Source organism: Drosophila ananassae, chromosome XL (assembly GCF_017639315.1).
Source record: "Drosophila ananassae strain 14024-0371.13 chromosome XL, ASM1763931v2, whole genome shotgun sequence".
NCBI classification, from domain to species: Eukaryota; Metazoa; Arthropoda; class Insecta; order Diptera; family Drosophilidae; genus Drosophila; species Drosophila ananassae.
Genome location: NC_057931.1, coordinates 9,573,002 through 9,591,742, shown reverse-complemented (window position 1 = coordinate 9,591,742; position 18,741 = coordinate 9,573,002). Strand labels below are relative to the sequence as shown.

At 37.4% G+C, this 18,741-nt stretch overlaps 4 protein-coding genes across 10 annotated transcripts; 3 read left to right on the top strand and 1 right to left on the bottom strand.

Moving 5' to 3' along the window:
• Nucleotides 1-256: 256 nt before the first annotated feature.
• LOC6504819 (ras-related protein Rab-21) lies at nucleotides 257-1,526 on the bottom strand. Its single transcript, XM_001966360.3, has 2 exons — nucleotides 1,285-1,526; nucleotides 257-1,209 (listed from the first exon to the last, which is right to left on the bottom strand). The coding sequence occupies exons 1-2, from the start codon at nucleotides 1,349-1,351 to the stop codon at nucleotides 599-601; spliced, it is 678 nt and encodes a 225-aa protein (XP_001966396.1). The 5' UTR covers nucleotides 1,352-1,526; the 3' UTR covers nucleotides 257-598.
• A 203-nt stretch (nucleotides 1,527-1,729) lies between these two features.
• On the top strand, nucleotides 1,730-3,213 carry LOC6504690 (cytochrome c oxidase assembly factor 7 homolog). Its single transcript, XM_001966359.4, has 3 exons — nucleotides 1,730-1,939; nucleotides 2,067-2,356; nucleotides 2,419-3,213. Exons 1-3 carry the CDS (start codon nucleotides 1,840-1,842, stop codon nucleotides 2,845-2,847), a joined length of 819 nt encoding a protein of 272 aa, XP_001966395.1. The 5' UTR covers nucleotides 1,730-1,839; the 3' UTR covers nucleotides 2,848-3,213.
• Nucleotides 3,214-5,220: 2,007 nt separating this feature from the next.
• LOC6504691 (sodium/potassium/calcium exchanger 3) lies at nucleotides 5,221-13,813 on the top strand. 4 transcript variants are annotated; one of them, XM_001966358.4, is made up of 8 exons: nucleotides 5,222-5,883; nucleotides 10,635-10,808; nucleotides 11,111-11,298; nucleotides 11,359-11,545; nucleotides 11,680-11,760; nucleotides 12,271-12,789; nucleotides 12,849-12,950; nucleotides 13,024-13,813. In XM_001966358.4, the coding sequence occupies exons 1-8, from the start codon at nucleotides 5,850-5,852 to the stop codon at nucleotides 13,359-13,361; spliced, it is 1,623 nt and encodes a 540-aa protein (XP_001966394.1). In that variant the 5' UTR covers nucleotides 5,222-5,849; the 3' UTR covers nucleotides 13,362-13,813. The 4 variants fall into 4 exon arrangements, with proteins under 4 accessions (XP_014759775.1, XP_001966394.1, XP_014759776.1 ...); XM_014904290.3 differs by lacking the exon at nucleotides 5,222-5,883 and adding an exon at nucleotides 10,164-10,337; XM_014904289.3 differs by lacking the exon at nucleotides 11,680-11,760 and having other exon boundaries at nucleotides 5,221-5,883.
• A 58-nt stretch (nucleotides 13,814-13,871) lies between these two features.
• LOC6504692 (sodium/potassium/calcium exchanger 3) lies at nucleotides 13,872-16,130 on the top strand. Of its 4 annotated transcripts, XR_001408317.3 has the most exons (7): nucleotides 13,872-13,996; nucleotides 14,198-14,395; nucleotides 14,479-14,666; nucleotides 14,730-14,913; nucleotides 14,971-15,342; nucleotides 15,396-15,899; nucleotides 15,968-16,130. XR_001408317.3 is itself a non-coding variant. In XM_001966357.4 (6 exons), exons 1-6 carry the CDS (start codon nucleotides 13,951-13,953, stop codon nucleotides 15,767-15,769), a joined length of 1,362 nt encoding a protein of 453 aa, XP_001966393.2. In that variant the 5' UTR covers nucleotides 13,872-13,950; the 3' UTR covers nucleotides 15,770-15,902. The 4 variants fall into 4 exon arrangements, 1 of the variants encoding a protein (XP_001966393.2); XM_001966357.4 differs by lacking the exon at nucleotides 15,968-16,130 and having other exon boundaries at nucleotides 15,396-15,902; XR_004310475.2 differs by lacking the exon at nucleotides 13,872-13,996 and having other exon boundaries at nucleotides 14,267-14,395; nucleotides 14,468-14,666.
• Nucleotides 16,131-18,741: the final 2,611 nt, after the last annotated feature.

Genomic DNA, 18,741 nt, shown 5'->3' with positions numbered 1-18,741 from the left:
TAAATTATAAGAAACTCTCTTCTGAAGCTCCAAATAGCCACTTTAGCAAAGTATTCAATAAAACATAAATAACTTATATCAAGGATAATAATGTACATTTAAAATATAGGTAATAAAAACATATTCTGCCATACAACCAGCTCTTTTTTTGACACAAAATACTCCCAGACTTTATCTTTATAATTCGCTATGAGTCGGCCCTCCAACCATATAATTCTTGTATATATAAATACCATATAACAGAAAGCGAGATAAGTGCAAGTACAAGATAATTTATTGCTTGGCGCACACAAAGAATTCAGCAATTCGAATCGAGAATGTCCGAAATGGCAAACTCTTCATTTCATTTTCATACAATAGATGCCAAAAAAAAAGGAAGAAGCCATAAAGGCTACAATTTAGAGAACAAATGACGAGAATTAACACAAAAAAAAATATAAAGTACACATGTTAGGAGCTAGGGTTACATATTTGGATAACAGAAACACATGCTAGAAGTAAGTAAATATATAAATATATACAAGATGAACATCCGCTACAGGTCTACAAGTACATAATTATGATTACTATCACAATGGGGGCCGGCCATATGCGATCATCATATGCCGCAGCAGGAGCGGTGGGTGCCTGTATTCGGATCACCCTGACCCTCCGACTCTGCTTCCTCTGAAATGCTTAAGGCATCCGTATCGGGACTCTGTAGTCGCAACGGACTAGAGTCCGGTTCGCGTTGGCTTAGCTGCTCCAGCATCAGTTGGGTCAGCAACTCGAATAGCTCGGTCACGCCCTCGTTCTCCTTGGCCGAGGTCTCCACATACTGGGCGCCCACTGTCCGGGCATATTGCATCGCCTCCTGGTGCATCACCGCCCGCTGCTCCTCCAGATCAGTCTTGTTGCCCACGATGATCAGAGCGATGTCTGTGCCGCGCATTTGGCGCAATTCCCGCACCCAGGACTTCACCTTTTGGAACGAGTCCTGATCGGTGATGTCGTAGACGAGTAGGGCGCCGTCCGAGCCTCGATAGTAGATGGGGCCGAGGGCATGGAAACGCTCCTGTCCGGCCGTATCCCAAATATTCAGCTGCGCCTTCCGGCCATCCTCCAAGTTGACTTTCCGGGTCACAAAGGACGCCTGCAAGGTGCTCAGATGCTGCGAATTGAAGCGATCCTCCATGTACCGCAGCACCAGTGACGTCTTGCCCACACATCCTGCCGGATAGCAAAACAAAACATTAATAATAATTATAGGCGTACATATTAATTTTTATCGCTAATTAGATTTACCTTCGCCCAGCAGAACTGCTTTGAAATTGAGCGTCGGACCGCTCCTTGGCCTGTTCCTTGTGCTCATTGTTCTACCTCTGGCTGTTCACCGGATCCTGGGCCTCCTGCAGGGATTCGCATCGGGTGGTTCACGGCAATGGGGGATTCGGAAAACAAAAAAAAACAGGAGGAAATTGCCCGAAAATTTTTCCAGTCGTGCGTCAAGAGTTAGGGATGGGTAAATGTGTAAAAATATCTTAGACTGTAAGTCATGCTAGTTATCGATAAATACAGGGTTCCTTATCCAACACTGTTGTTTCAAAAATAACCAAATTACCTTACATTTTTAATATGCAACAAAATTAATGGTTTCTTTTAGGCTCTCTATGTATTTTGCACAAGGAATTTTATTTTTTAATAGGCTTTGTTTCAAACACGTATTTAATCGATTTCCTGACCACCGACCTATCGCTGTTGCTCCCATCTCTAAGAGCAAGAGCAGGAAGAAGAAGCAGCAAGCAGAGGACGAGGCATAATATTTTCCCCGGCTGTTTGTCTATTAAAAATTCACTTAACATGGCCTACGACCTCAAAAAGGAGTCCGAGGTGAAGGAGTACATCGATAAGCTGGGCGTGGAGTACCGGTTCGGCTGTTATTCGGAGAAAAAGCCGGAAGGTAAGCGCCGCAACAGCGGCAACACAATCACCAGACCACCGCTATAACCTACGTTTCCTCCAACACATATAACCGAATTACAAAACAAATCACGACCTGTGATAATAGATTTAGCCTCTTTTTACAGTCTGCCACCTGCTGGGCGACTATCTGGAGGGTATCAAGAAGGACTTTGAGAAGGCATCGAAGGTATACAAGTCGACGTGCGATGACTACGGTTACGCAAAATCATGCTACAAGTTCGGCAACTACAGTTTCCTCGGCAAGGGTAAAAGTGGTAGCAAGGGTGATCCCAAGGTGGCGTATCAGTACTACGAGAAGGGTTGCAAACTAAACGATTCGGATGCCTGCCTGCACTCGGGCCTGTTGCTCGTTTCTCGATCAATGCCCAAGGAGATCGACCGAGACGTTGCCAAGGTTACTTCCTCTATTTATTTATTCTGTTATCTATTTACTGACTCATCTTATTCGATTTGTAGGGCCTCGAATTCCTTACCAAGAGCTGTGACATGAACAATGCCACCGCCTGTTTCTATCTATCTGGGATGCACATTTCCGGAGTACAAAAGAAGCCAGAAAATGCCTCGGCGGCTGCTGCGGGTGCTGCTACAAGTGATGTCCCCGGCAGCAATGGATCGCCGGTCGGTGGCAAAAGTCAACTGAATGACTCTGATTATATTGTGCTTAAGGACATGAAGAAGGCGTTCCAGTTTTCGCGAAAGGCCTGCGAACTACGGAACATGTATGCATGCGCCAATCTTAGCCAGATGTATGCTCGCGGCGACGGCATCGAAAAGAATGAGAAAGAGGCGGAGAAGTACAAGAAACTGGCCCTAGAGATGCAGGATGAGGTTAAGAAGCAGCAGGAGACGCTCGGCTTCCAGCAGGGCGTTGGCATGCCAAACTGATCCTGTGATCCAGTCACTGATTTCCTAACCCAATCTTCGCTTAGTCCAATCTTTTATTTTAATTCGTCTCCAAGTGTATTTTTATGTTGGCCAACACAACACAACACAGCACACACACACAATTCACACACCATTTGACAATCCTTTGTTTCTATTTTGATTTCTGTGTACATAGAAGGCATTTGCTTGAGAAAGATGGCAGAGACGACGATGAGAAATTCTTAGTTTTAATTGTTAAAGTTATCACGTGACGAATGAAATGAAAATCCTTAATTCTGTTGATACCTTATATATTCAAAAAAAAAAAGAGAAAAACAAACAAAAAAATATATACAAATCAAGTCCGATGAAGGACCTAGACCACAAGGAGAATTTTCTATTTTTTTTTTTTTGCTAACAAGGGCGGTGGCTTTATCTTTGAAAGGCTTGTCGTAACACTTGTGCGCGTGTTTTCAGTTGACAATATCTCAGTCTGGGGGCAATTCTATAAATCAAAATCACAAATCGAATCAATGAAATTTTTCAGCAATTAGAAATTGTCTATGAAGTGCATTTTCATTGTCAACCGATAGTGAAAATGCAATATAGTTTCTAGCTGATAAGGATGAGTCTTTCAGAGGCTAATTAAGTTTTTTCTGGATCTATAGTGTTAGGATCTATAGAGATAATATAATAATTAAATTGAATGTGAATCACTATTCCACCTGGTATACATATCTTTGTATAGAACCTTTTGGAGATCGTCTGATCTACTGTCTATTTTAATAGATGGTCGCTTAATTAAAAACGCTCATGTCCAATTAGTGGCTGTTTAGTCAGATCCATTCATATCTCTCGGATACAGATGCACAGATACAGATACAGATACAGATATGTGTACTGTATACATAGGTATTTGGGTATATTTAAGTACATATCTCCGCCGGTCGGAGATGGGCAAACAGCACGATACTATATGTCACGTAAATCGGGTGGAACTATGTTGAAAGTTAAACAGACTCGTAAATTGTTTGGCGAAGCCATCTCTCCCCAAATGTGGATGGATATATCCGACAGCTCTTTCTGATAACCTGCCTGGGTAATGAGTAATAATATTATATATTTATTTTTTTTTTTTCTGGTTAATTGGGGTAAATAGAAATGGAAGCCTGAAAAAAAAGACCAGGTGCCAAGCCCCAAAAAGCGATGGCACGAGTCTGCGCTTATCTCTAATTAGTTGATCGCTCTTCCATGACTTGACCTTTACCGATCTTCTCTCATTTCTCTATCAAAATGAAATTAACAAAATCAAATGCTAAATACAAAAAAAGAAATAGTAAAAATAAAAACAGAAAAAAAAAGAAGAAAAATCAAATAAAACACTGACGGAACAATGCACCCCCGCACACAGAAAAAAAAAAAAGAAAAAAAAAACCTAAAAACACAAATACTAACATGAAAGCATGCTTTTCACTGATTGCTGGTATTAGTCGAAAAGTCAGTTAAGCGGCATTATTGTTGCACAAACACACACAAACATACACACCCATACCTACACACATCTATAGAACAAATCAAGCTGGGCAAAAAAAAAAAAAAAACAAAATCTGAGCTCGGTTTGGACTAAAGCGCTCCAAACACCGATTCAGAATCAGTTTAACGTCAACGTCGGCGGCATCAAGACAATATAACACACAACAACACAACCCAAAAAAAAAAAAAAATAAATAAACTAAATTCATAATCTCAAAAAGCAGAAAAAAATAAGCAAATCTACAAAAGAAATTTATAAAAAAAAAAAGAAGAGAGAGACAAAGAGGCGCTTATATTTGACAGCTAACGGAAACGGAAACGAGCTTGAGAATAAGACGCGAAGTGCGCGCGCCCGGAACGATACGAAACGAAACACGAACACAAAAGAGAAAAAATCCCCCGCTTCTTAACGGGATCTTGCTAATAAGAGTGAGAGTGTCAAGAGCAAGGATTTCACTTAGAAAGAGATAGCCAACAGGCAAGCCATTTCTTTCCGTTCGATTTCCATTTCATGCCTTTTTTTGTTCCTTTTCCTTTTTCTCTGAGCTTCCATTTTGTTAAGTAGCTTTGATCATAAAAAAAAACAATAAAAAAAACAACAGAAAACAAAATGGCCAACGTCACTAGCGAACATGTTGCTGCAATCTTGTTGCATCGAACATCGAGCCTTGTATGATCTTGATATTTTTTTTATTTAAGCCGGCAATTTAATCTAATTTAGTGTCTAATAAATAGTTAAATAGTTTTTACTTGTTTTTTGATAATATTTATTGTTAAAAGATAGACTTCTTATGATCATAGCTGCTTGTCTTTAAAAAGCTATCGTTAAAATCGCTTGTTATCGATATCATTGTTCACAGATAGAGGCACGATCATTAAACGGATTATCGCAATGCAGGTTCATCTCGCCGAGGCGTGAGCTGTGTGCCTGTGTGGGTGTGGGCCTCTGTCCGTTGCTTTTGTCCGCTTGTCCGCCTGTCCGCCTGTCTGCCTGTCCGCTTGATAGTGTGTGTGTGAGGGCGGCTTCAATTGGCTTCCTCAGCGGGCTTCCAACCTCCTTCTCATCCTCCTATCATCAACCCACCGCCCACCGATGCCACTTGGACTACGTGCCTTGTGGATCCGATCTCCGTACCTCCGTCTACGTCTACGTCTCCGTCTCCGGACCAATTGAGTATACCGCCGCCCGCCAGTTTGTGTCCCACTCGCACTTGCACCTTTTTTGGGGGAAAAAAGAGACTGGGAGGCTGGAGCATAGAATAGAATAGAAAGGAAACGAAAAGGAAAGGAAAAGGCAGGGAAAGGAAAAAGGCAAAAAAGGCAAAGCCAAAGAAAGGAAGAAGAACGAGAGCTACGAGAAAATCAACACCAGTGAAGTGGGAAGTGACAGAGATTGAGATTGAGATTGAGATTGAGATTGCGGTTCATACAACGGCGCATCGCAGTTTACGAGTGTCCATCACCACTACAACACCGAACACCGTGCAGCAATGGAAGACTATTGGGGTCTTAGCAGCACTACGGGTACATTATCAACTCAAAAAATAAAAAAAAAAAACTAAATTAAACTATTAATAAATTATAAATTAATAACTAAAAAAAAAACGAATCCTTTTCAAGAAACAATAATCTTAAAAAAAAGGTGTCCCTAATAAAATATTTTTTATCATAAAAAAAAACTACAAAAAAAAAAGAAGGAAACCCAAAAACCCATTCATTAGAGATTATGCAAATTAAATTATAATTTTATTTTTTTTTTCTGTTCTATTGTTTTTAATGTTTTGTGTGGCGGCGCCAGCGGCGGCAAAAGAAGAAACAAAAATTTAATAAATCAATTAAGACCGAACCAAATGGAATAATTTTAAATGCAATGCAATTATGTACATACAATGTGTGCGTGTGCGTGTATCAGTGTGTTAGTGTGTGTGTGAGTGTGTGACGTCATAATGGACTTACATATACATATATGTACATATATATATATATACTCTAAAAGCTAAAGCCAAAGCTTAGCCGATATCGCCGACATCGTCGTCGGTTAGAATGAAACATTGTTGTTTTTGGTTTTTGGTTTTTTTTTTTTGTATTTTTTTATTCTGCACGCTTTGCTCACGATCTCACAAATACATTTATATATTTTCTATACATATATACCCATATGTGTGTGTAGGAGAGTGTGCCTTTGGGTGTATATGTGTGTGTGTGTGTGTGTGCGCGTAAACTAAGGCATATGGATCAATTGTCTAAATTGGCTCATTAAGTGAATCTTAATGACATTTACTATGCACAGCAACAATAAAAAACTGTGCCCAGCTTGTCTGTTTTTTTTCTTCTTTTTTTTTATTTATTTATTTAGCTATTTTTAAGTTGAAGTCTTTTTTTTATGACTCTATTAGCTAGTACACCCAATTGTACCATGCGGCGTATACGCAATATTTCGAGTTCGAAGCCCACTATGCGTATGCTTGATATTTCTTTCTTTTTCTTTTTTCCAAAAATTCTGTATTAATCTGTATCTTTTATTTATTTTTTTTTTTGACAATCAAACAAACAGATGTGCAATCGAATAGCTGGCGATTTGAATCGTAATCGAATACCTCTTTTTGTGAGCCAGCAGCAAATCAAGCGTAAAGTCAAAACAAACTAGCTGTCAAAACAAAAAATAATTAAGTCGAATCTAGTGAAAATAAACAAATTAAATCTTTAACCTTTTTTTTTCGTTTTTTTCTTTTTTTTTTTTTAATATTGGCTTGGGTGCAGGTAAACCCGAACATAATAGAGCCACAGCCTCTCAAGTAAGACTAACTAACTAAAAATGGAATACACCAATACAATGCCACAAAACACACACACACACACACACACAAAACCAGTCACAGTGAGAGATATATCCGCGTTGATCGGCTGAGCTAAAATATTTTTTAAACGGAACACAAAAGTCATATTAAAACGCATTGTCGCGGTGATTTTCCTTACTTATGTACAGAAAATGAACTTACATATGGGCATAGAAATCTCCCTGATATATATAAGATAAATATATATATATTAAAGGAATATACATATATTTTCGTGGGCGGTCAAGTCGTTTTTAAATAAAATGAACAGAAAAAAGCGAAGAAACAATTGTGACAACGAGGCGGATACGTAATATGCAGTCACCTAGCCAAAGTCGCATGTTATTTAACTTATTTTTTTTATGTTTTAAGATAATTTTTATGGGAATATCTTTAATTTTTATATTAACCAAGATATTTAAAACAAATATTTATAGTAAACGTGTTTTTTATTCATTAAAAATGAGAGTTTTCTTGCTTTTTACTTTTTGGAATCATAATTCTTTGATTAAATGCTTTGTTTTATGGGTTTCTTTTAAATATATTTATGTTTTTTTTTATTTTAAAATAATTTTTAGGTTCTTAACTTAAATAGTATATATTTTTTTTAATTTTAGTAAAACAAAAGTTAATAAAATATTTTTCTTGATTAGAAACATAAAAAATGTTCATAAAACCAATTTCAATAAATTGACCAAAAATTAATTTTTTATTTGAAAAAATAAATCAAATGATATTAAATATATGTTAAAATATTAAATTATTATTCTTAAATCTATAATCTATACTATTTATACTAACTATTTAATAACCTTAAAAATCCCCATTTAGTTTTTTTTTAAATGAAAATGTTTTTCCTAAGTCTAAGTTTATAGCTTTAAAAATATTAAATTATCAATAAGAAAGCAAAACTCCAAAAATTCCTGGAGAACTCTCTTGTTTTGCAGGCACCCTCGGTCGGTAGTCGGTATGGCTTTCTGTTTATGCGTCGCTCATTCAATTAAAGTGAACTTAATTTACCGTGATTGAATGTTTTGCTGATTGTTATCCACGCTAAATTGATTATCATTAACAGACTCATCCCTGCCTCCCTTCCTTTCCTTAATTTTTATTAAATTATTTTTCTTTTATTTATTCTGTCCAAAGGGAACGCTGTAAGTGTTGATTAAGCATTATTACATTATGCGGGTTGACGGTTACAAAATGCGTTTGTCTCAATTGACCCCAGACTCGGATAGTCCCCTCTGCAAGTCCGCTTCAGGGGCAACTCCCATGACTCCCCAAGACTTCTCTACATATCACTTATAGTCTTCGCCAGACATGCCCCAATGCATGCAATGCCTTGCCCCATAACTCCGAGACATGCCACATGCCACATGCCAAAGTCAATGGCTTCGGCAATAATATTTGTGGGGAAAATTCTTCTCAATTATATATCGATATTTATGCAAATTGTTTGGGAATTATTGGGAGTCTTCCACAAGGGAGTACATAAAGTCTACAAAGAAAGAGTGTTTTAAAAGGTAGTCATGAGTATCTAAACTCTGATGACCTCTTTGTTTGCTTTAATTATTTAACATAGATAACATATCGATAATTATCGATAATTGTATGATTAAATCAACTATTCAAAACATTGCCCGAAAGCCCCCAATTCACTTGATTGGATCATTGGATCAATGTCGTTTCATATGCTTCACTGATTACCATCATCGTTCCGTTCAAGCTATCTAATTATTGAATATATCTCGACCTACGGTCATCTACAGTTCCCCTCTGGCATCGGGGGCTATGTCTCTATGTCTCTATCAAGTTAGGCCGCCCAATCGATTGACATTACGAGAGTGTTATTGTGGATGGGCTTTAGCTGTAGTTGGGCCTGTTGTTGGCTCAGCCCATTTATTTATTGTTCCAATTTGCGGCTCCAAGTCGGCACCGCTTCTTGTTTTAGTTCTCTGGTATTTTTTCTTTGTAATGGGTATTACTACGCATATGGGGTATACGGGTTTTCTTGATACTACACTTTCAGCTGCACCTGGAAAAAAAATCAACAATGAAAAAATATATACCATTTGGATATAAATATTACTTACATAGGAAAAGTATAATTGTTCTATTATGAGTTATACTATGAGTTCTATGAGTAATCTATTAGTGTGACCGTTTGTCCAGCTGTCCGCCTGTCCGTCTAATTATTTAAACAATTAAATTATTTTTATAGACTATATTGATTTACTTTTTGATTTTTATTATTATTTTAAAAATTCTTAACAAAATCTTAATAAAGAATATAGTGTTTTGCTTCCTTGTCCGTCTGTCCGTCTGTCTGCCTGTCCGCTTGTCCGTCTGTCCGTTAGTACTCTAATCCATTATTTTCTTGTGAATCTGTTTTAAACATTCCCCAAACAGATCTGTTTTTAGAATCGTTCTCTTTATAGGTTCTTTCTCGGTTCGGATTACACTACACTTATGTACATTTTTAGTATCAGTTACGGTTTTGAGTTTCAATTTCAGTTTGCGGCTTCAGTTTTGTGTTGTTTTGCAATTCAATTTGATGACATCAAAGGCGTATTTATCGCTTCCGCTGGCGATCGCTAGTCGGAGAGGTTTGTCACATATTTGATCGATGATCAAGTACAACTAGTGCCGCGGGATCTAGGGGGACCGACCGGCGATCGCCCCAAATATATTATAGTAATAATAATAGTAAGTAATAATAAGAAAGCGAGGCTTCGTATTTCGGTCTTCGTATATTTGACACACACTCTCTCTTGTAATTGTGTGTATCTGCATCTGTACATGTATTTGTATCTGTATATCTGAAGCTGAGGGGCCATCGCACACCACATGTACATATGAATGTATCTGTATCTCGTGCAGTTTCTATTTCGGCTTCTGTTTTGAGCCGTCGATTCCTTGGGGTTCCGATTCCGATCGGCCAGCCAAGCCAGTCTTGTGGTTTTTCTTGCAGCTCCGCACTTTCAGTTCATTACCGGCGCTTGACTTCGACACAGAAAAGCGAAAAGTCGTTGGAAAATTCGTGGAAAATACGGTTTTCTTTTCTCCATTCCATTGTGGACGAAGTGTGGTGGCTTTCGTAAAAGCCCACCCCCAAAAAATAATTATAAAACAGCATGAAATGTGCGATCAAGTGATTTAATTTTCTTACTATTATTTAAGTTATTATTTATTTTTTTTGTATATTTTATAATTGATTGGAGGATCGCGGTCAACTGTTTAAAAATAATTATGGCAATTGAACAATCATAGGATAATTGATATAACCAATTGATTTAATCGCCTTTGAGGCCACCTAAGATTGGATATAGATATTTTTTTAAATTTTATTTTTTGTCTATCCGATAAGTAGGCAACATTATACTATAATGTGATGTTAATTAATGTGATTGTGTGTTTTTGTGTACTTGTGATTTCTAGATATAAATTGCACTCAGCCCGCCATCGATGACTTCCCCAGAGACCTGTTCTCGGAGGCGCAAAGACAGTCCGGTGCTGTTGTACTTCATGTTATAGCCAGTTTATATTTATTCGTAGCCTTAGCCGTAGTGTGTGATGAGTACTTTGTGCCAGCAGTTGAGAAAATATGTGCAGGTAAGAATATAATATAATTTATTAATATTATAATTAATATATAAGCAAAAAAAAGAGAAGATTTCCGTCTTATTATCCGCTAGTTTTGTGACTTTCCTAGGCATTTGTTTCGGGTTATATTTTCTTAATATATTATGTATATTTTGACCTTTTTTTTAGGTCTGTTTAAAGTCCATTTACTTGTCCCTAAGATGCCTTAGAAGATTCTCTATTCCTTAAACCTACTTCTAGACCTCTAATTTGTCTTTAAATTTCCCCTAAAATCCCCACTAATTATATACAATATTCAACTTCAAATACAGCACTCAACATGTCCAACGATGTGGCGGGAGCCACGTTCATGGCAGCGGCCACCTCCGCTCCGGAACTCTTCGTCAACGTGATAGGGACCTTCATCACGGAGGGCGACATCGGAGTAGGAACGATTGTGGGATCGGCCGTCTTTAATATCCTGGCGGTGGCCGCCTGTTGCGGCATAGGAGCTGGAATGGTAAGATATAGATTTCTATATAATATTTATATTTTTTATTCTAATATCTTCTAATTTCAGACTATACCTTTGGACTGGTGGCCTTTGACCCGAGACAGCATCGCCTATGGAGTCACAGTGGCCATTCTGATTTGTGTAATGCACGACGAGAGGGTCGAGTGGTATGAGGCCTTGATTCTGGTTTCACTGTACGCCGTCTACTTGGCGGTCATGTATTTCGACAAGTCTTTCCAAAAATGCGCCAAAGGTAAGGGTTCTTGGTAATTTATTTAAAAAATACAAGAGAGGTTATATAACACACTAGCATATAATACTAGTGGCATAATGCATTACATAATTATTCACATAGCGAGTGCTCACTGTATAAACAATATTACACAGGTGGCGTGAAGCAGGCGCGCTCGCGCAGCCGGTCCTCCAACTGCAGCATTCACACAAAGAACAGCAATGAAAAGGAACCAGGTACACTGCAACAAAAATATACTCAATAAGCATTACAAAAATACAAAATATACACTGAAAACATTGGGCATAATAGTAACTATACGTACGTATAGAAAACTATACGTTCTCTATAAAATGTATTATTTTTTACCTAAACTGAAATATTAAAAACATTTCTGCATGACTCTTTACGATATTCAAATGTAGAAACCAAATTTATTTCGAATATCCGGAATTTGGCCTCTTGGGAAGGCTGTATCTTGGCCAATATCCATCCGATCCATGAAAGGGTTACTGTTTTGGAATCCTGGATCGATTTCCAATCAAACTGCATTCAAATCTGGAAAGCCATTTCATTTTTCAATTTTTCGATATTTTTCTGATGGAACCCCTTGAAAATGGGCGCATTTCCCCAATTAACCCAATTTGGCCTCTTGGAAAGAAAGTTTATGAGATGAATTTTTTATTTTTGAATAATTCTTTAGTTGTTATAAGTACAAAATAATTGAAACCCCATTCTCCCCCTAGAACTCGTTGAAAATCGCATTTGCCAGAACATGGCCAGCATCCAATTAAACGGAGGACTCAACAACGACCAGGCCAAATCCACTGGCGGCACAACTGGCACCACCACCACCTCGATAACCACCACCAGCACTAGCACCACCACCACCACCCTGTCCACAATTACCACCACCACGCACAGTGTCGTGGGTGGATCGGGAAGTGGACCAAGTGCTGCGGGAACTGGATCTGGAATTATAGCACCGATGGATACCTTGGCCGAAGTTGAGGCCCAACCAGCTGCGACGACTGGCGAGGATCGGGAGGAGGAGGGCTACTCCCTGCTGACCTATCCCAAGGACAAGAGCTGCTTCGCCCAGTTCACCTGGCTGATAATCTGGCCGATCCACCTGCTCTTCCGCATCGCCATTCCCGACTGCAAGAAGGCCAAAAACAACAAGATCTTCCCCCTGACCTTCATCATGTGTATCGTTTGGATCGGATCCCTATCCTATGTAGTGGCGTGGATGATAACGATTATTGGTAAGGATAGTACCTATTAGTCTTTAGATTATATTAAATTTTTTTTATTTTTTTTTCAGGTGATACACTTAAGATACCCGACTCTGTAATGGGTATTACGTTCCTGGCAGCTGGAACCAGTGTACCCGAGGCGGTTTCCAGTGTCATTGTGGCGAAACGCGGTAACTAATTGAATATAATATATTATATAGATATTATTAAATATATTTTAAATAAAATATCACTTCCAACTAGGTCATGGATCAATGGGAATCTGCAATTCGATTGGATCGAATACGTTTGATATTTTATTGTGTTTGGGAGTACCGTGGCTGATCAAGGCCGTCTTCTTTCCAATACAGCCTGGCCAGAATTATGTGGCCATTAACTCGGCCGGACTGGAGTACTCGGCCATAACCCTGCTGTCCACACTGTTTCTGCTCTACCTGACCTTCTCCACGAACAAATTTAAGCTGGACAAGAAGGTGGGCACCGCCTGCCTGGTCATGTATCTGGTGTTCATGGTCTTTGCCTCCCTCATCGAACTCAACGTGTTCTTCCGGGTTAATCTGCCCACCTGTGGCAGGTCATGAATATCCTGAAAAAAAATCTCCTGAAATACCCCCATAAAGTTCCCTATACCCCCATACACTCTAAAAAAAGAAAACAAGTAATAAGAGAAACAGAAAGATGTATACCATAGATGCGGATTATTTTGTGGAGAAGAGATACAAACACCTGGAGAGGATCAGTCGTTTAATTAATTAATATGTATTTTCTGTTCTATTCTATCTACCTTGATAGTTGAGTTACGTTATACGTTATGCTGTTATTGTAATAATACTTTTTTTTTATTATTATTATTATTATTAAAGTAGACTCTTTTCACCAAAAACCAAAAACCCAAAACCAAAAAAAAAAAAATGGAGAGATGCCTGTGGAGAAACCCTAAAAAAAAAAAAAACCAAATCAAAAACCAAACCAAACAAATTCAATAATGTATTTATATGATTAATATATGAGATTTAACAAAGAACAAAATTTATTATTTAGTGTTTTATTTATTGGGAATTTTTTGGGAACAAAAGAGGCCTTGTCTAAGCAGTATTCTCATTAGTTCGAATCATTCTAATCAAAATTACAAAATTTTAAAGTCCTTTTTTTACATTCATTTTGTTAGCAATGTATTTCGGGTTGGAGGGTCACTATTACGAAGTCCAAGTCATTGGTAAGATAAGGATTAAAAAAATAACAAGATATAGGTTGATTATTAAGGCCAAAACTACTAGGAAGTAGAATTTAAATATTTTTGTTTAAAAAAATATGTAAAAGAGTTTAAAAACATAAATTAATATCGTTAATCGATTGTTTTCTTTGAGATACAACGCTGCCCACATAAGTATGCTACAAATAATTCGCATGTCCTTAGATCGCGGCAGAAATCCAAACAAGCATTCCCAAGACCTCAACTGTACATTGCCCGCCATCTTGGAGTTTCCCAATCTAATGAGAAAGAAAAGCGTCGGATTGACCATCAGTGTTTTCCTAATCAGCATTTATCTCTTCGTAGGCCTGGCTATCGTTTGTGACAATTATTTAGTTCCCGCCATGGAGCGTCTTTGCTTTTGTACGATTTTTAATTTTATTTTTTATTTATATTTATTTTTTTTAAATGGATTTGTCGGAATAGTAACGATAGCATCGTCGCAGCCCTGCGCATGACGTACGATGTGGCGGGGGCCACTTTCCTGGCAGCCGCCACTTCGGCACCGGAACTCTTCGTCAACTTTATAGGAACTTTCGTCACCCATGGCGATATTGGGATCGGCACCATTGTCGGCTCTTCCGTTTTCAATGTCCTGGTAATTGCCGCTATTTGTGGCATCCTTACACCACCGGTTAGTTATATAGTTTTTTTTCAACAAAATTATTAAAATATCAGAAATATATATCCTTTTTAGAGCCAGCTTGATTGGTGGCCAGTGACGAGAGATTGTATTTGGTATATCATAGCCATTGCCATTCTGACGGCTACTCTCTGGGACTCTCTGGTCCTGTGGTACGAGTCCATGGTGCTACTGATCATGTACATATTTTATCTGATCGCCCTCATCCTGGATCGTAGGATTCAGGGCTCTATTCGCAGTATGTCCTTGTCTATTTTTCCTTGAGTACCGGATATTTATAGTAAAATACTCCCAGAAATGCACGTAGAATCCGAGCTAATGGACGAGGATCCGATGGAGCGAGAGGAGGAGCCATTGAAATCCTTTCGAGATCACGTTTGCGGAAAACCGGAGCCAGGAGCTCATTGCTGGGCCTGGATCTGGTGGGCCTTCAAGTATCCATTTATTCTGATCTTTGCACTAACCATACCCAGTGTGCGAGGCATTTATTTTCTGTCCATGATCATGTCCGTAATTTGGATTAGCATCATATCCTATATGTTGTCCTGGTTCCTAACGATCGTGGGCTATAACCTGGGCATACCGGACTCTATAATGGGTCTAACGATATTGGCAGCCGGTACTAGTGTGCCCGAAGTGGCCTCCTCCTATATTGTCTCCAAAAAGGGTAACTATTATTTTCTAAATTTGTATTTAATTTTAATTCTTATATCTTATCAGGATATGGATCTATGGCCATTTGTAATGCTATCGGATCTAATACCATTGATATTTTAATATGTCTGGGCGTTCCCTGGTTCCTGAAGAATCTCATCTCGATGGACCATGTCTATATAGACTCTACAGCTATAATGTTCACCACTGGCATGCTATTTTGCACGGTATTCGTGATCTATTCAACATTTCTGTGCACCAGATTCGTGATGGGAAAGCCACTCGGTTGGATCTGTTTGATCGCCTATATCCTGTTCCTGGCGGTGGCTTGTACTTTGGAAGTAGTACTCAACGATAATGTCTACTGTGACATGAGAGAGCAAAAGTATGCCTCACTTCTGAACAAATTGTTCGATTCGGATCCAAAATTGCTAAAATAATAGTGGGAAATATAGTGAGATGGGCCGTGGACGAACCTATATTCACTTCATGCGCATCCCATCACATTTCTGACTATTTTATTTAGAATGTTTAGTCGAAAAATCATTAATAAAGAAATAAGTTACAAAGGTATGTAACTAATAACCTCTTCACTTAAATTTTTAATGATATTTCGACTGATATAATTCCAATTTAAGGCAAATGGCCAAGTTAATTGATTCGTTGGGCAGGTGGAAAAAAAATGCCTTGGAAAAATAATGGCAAATCTATATAAAATCTATCGCTGATCAGACGAAAAAGCTATCAGTAAGGTGGTGACGTCAATTAGACCATGTTATGACATCAAGCAGCTACAGATACTTCAATATCACGCTGTCATTGGTAATTCACCCGTGTATTTGGACTCCCATAATTTATATTATTGATAAGACATATATATTTTTTAATTTCTTTCGACCACTTGTGTAGATTTTGTCAAGAATTGGGGATCCCTAGAGATTGTTATGGTTTGTCCTTTTAATTTCTTGAATTTGTAAGACTTTCAACTAATTATTAATGAAATATTTAGTTTTAACTCCCTATTAAGTACTTTTCTCTCCAAAATCTCTAAAATCTTTAAGAAAATCAAACATACCATTACTTTTCTAAGCAAAGTGTCTTCTTCCGGCAAATGGACACTTAAACATCTCCCTGATCTTTGGCCACATTGCTCTAAAGAAGTGTCCAAAAGTGATTAGATTTTAGGTTTTTCGCTTTAAAACTGACCAATGGTGGACTGGCCGATTTATTATCCCCTCGAGCCATCGGTATGTGGGTGATCTGATACAGTTTAAAAAAAAAAAGAAAATAAACATTTAGAAAGAAATCGGACGTGCCCACGGGTGCTTGAGAGGACTAAGTCGCCACTGGAACTGTGGAGTGGCCAGTAATCTTGATCAAACTCTCACTTACGATGTCCGGCACTGGATTGACTCGGACTCCTGATAATTGGTAATCGCCAATCGGCGAAAACCACTCCACTTCGCCTCTATCCGGCATTTTGGCAACAAAAGAAATTAAAAAAAGGAAAAGTGAAATATAATCGAAATCGTACCAGATTCTATGACATCACTACCGATTATATATACCACTTTTTTTTTAGATTTAATTGAAACTTGTAATGAAAAGTCAGACAAGTTCTTAATCGGTTGCTGCTCCCGAAAAAATTATTAAAAGGCTTTAATCGCCTTTCTAATTAAGTTTGATTATAAGCTGAACTATATAGCTTTCGGACTAATTACTCTATAGCCAGTAATAATAATCAAGTGCCCCCCATATAAAAACACAAAATCGATTAATTTTTGTAGGCAGGCGCAAAGTTATTGTCGACACTTTAGGTTTAAAACATATTATGGGCTTTTTTCACTTTTCTTTTTAGTTTTATAATAGAATAACCATAAATATCTTAACAATTTATCTATTTTCTTATAAAGAAAAGATTCTATAATGCTTTAAAGCCTTTATGTTTATCTATTTGAAATTAAATGTCATAGAAAGTATTACTTAAATTACAATTAAGATCTTGACTGGCTTTTTTGGACAAACGATTATTAAGGCATTATATCAGAGTGACAACTGAATCTTTCATAACTTATGAAGTAATTACTGGACTTAGATAGATAACAACTAAATGAAAAAAAATTGGAAAACTTCCATTCAGATCCAAGGCGCCCGAATAGCATTAAAGTCCAATGTTTAGACCCTAAATTTCAACCAAAAAAATCAACTATCTTTTTGGCATTAAAATTTAAAGAAAAGTACCCCAAAATCAGTTAACAAAAAAAAGCATGTGCTTCGAGTACAAAGGGAGTCTTTTCTTCCAAAAAAAAAAAAGAAATATATATAAAAAAGTAGCTTATCATAGAGTTATTGATATACCCATGTACTCCGATAGGACCGGACAATATATAATCGGACTCCTGGTGGCAGGTGCCATGCCTCGAAAATTCTACGCCATTGTTAACGACGTATATACGATGACGTCTAAAAATCACCGAAAATATCGCCGGATAGGGGGCTCGAAGTTGAAAATAAAATTCAGTAGCGTACTGATTTGATTAGTGCCTGATAATACTTTCTTCGTTTTATTTTCTTTCATTTCTTCAAGACTTCAAAGCCTCTTCATAAATATAGATTTTTCGACTTTTAATTATTATTTACAATCCTTGGGCGGCTTTCAAATCTATAAAAAAAACTGCTACAAATGACGTCGTTAGTTTTTTTTCTAAAAACAGGAATGATTTTTACGAAGACTGTATACTAGGCGTATACGTTATATTGTATTTTTAGGTAACTTTTTGTCTAGTCTACTGTTGGTTCTTTAATTAGTTTGAAATAGTTTTAAAAATAGTTTTTAGAAAAGAAAATAAATACTTGTTTAAAATTAGAAAACAAAAAAATTTTATATATAACATATTATTCTCTAAAAAATAAATATCTGAAAGATTGATGGAAAATTAGCTCTTAACCTAAATGATTTTCGCCAAGTCCTGGTATGTTTTCCGCCAAATTAATACTTTATTAGTGAAGTAAAGTGAATAAAATAAATCCAGAAAAATATATAACAAAATCCCCGATAAAAATGCTACGAGACTTGCTAAATAATCGGTAATTTAGGGAATCGAATCAGTTATCGGCGATCAAAACACACTCTCTGTCAGCATAGAGATTTTTATTTTTAATTTACGACTTGACAACGCCCCCGAAAAGCCTTCCAGACCAATTGTTCTATATATATATACACTTGATCCGGGAATAATGAAGGTGGAGAATAGTTGCTCGTAAAAAAAACACTTGAGATAAATATATAGTTAGTCAGTAAACTAGTCCTACTTTACTATTACTTCTTAACAAGTTCAGAGTGTAATTATAGATTATGCTAAATTTATGAAACGCACTGTACATATATGTTTATATACATAAGTAGGCGGCG

Coding starts and splice junctions, on each gene's coding strand:
- LOC6504819 (XM_001966360.3), bottom strand. CDS start 1,351: ATGAGCACAAGGAACAGGCCAAGGAGCGGTCCGACGCTCAATTTCAAA. Junction 1,210..1,284: donor AGCAGTTCTGCTGGGCGAAG/GTAAATCTAATT, acceptor GCTATCCGGCAG/GATGTGTGGGCAAGACGTCA.
- LOC6504690 (XM_001966359.4), top strand. CDS start 1,840: ATGGCCTACGACCTCAAAAAGGAGTCCGAGGTGAAGGAGTACATCGAT. Junction 1,940..2,066: donor TTCGGAGAAAAAGCCGGAAG/GTAAGCGCCGCA, acceptor CTCTTTTTACAG/TCTGCCACCTGCTGGGCGAC. Junction 2,357..2,418: donor TCGACCGAGACGTTGCCAAG/GTTACTTCCTCT, acceptor TTCGATTTGTAG/GGCCTCGAATTCCTTACCAA.
- LOC6504691 (XM_001966358.4), top strand. CDS start 5,850: ATGGAAGACTATTGGGGTCTTAGCAGCACTACGG. Junction 11,546..11,679: donor TTTCCAAAAATGCGCCAAAG/GTAAGGGTTCTT, acceptor AATATTACACAG/GTGGCGTGAAGCAGGCGCGC. Junction 11,761..12,270: donor CAGCAATGAAAAGGAACCAG/GTACACTGCAAC, acceptor TTCTCCCCCTAG/AACTCGTTGAAAATCGCATT.
- LOC6504692 (XM_001966357.4), top strand. CDS start 13,951: ATGTATTTCGGGTTGGAGGGTCACTATTACGAAGTCCAAGTCATTG. Junction 13,997..14,197: donor TTACGAAGTCCAAGTCATTG/GTAAGATAAGGA, acceptor GCATGTCCTTAG/ATCGCGGCAGAAATCCAAAC. Junction 14,396..14,478: donor CATGGAGCGTCTTTGCTTTT/GTACGATTTTTA, acceptor GCATCGTCGCAG/CCCTGCGCATGACGTACGAT.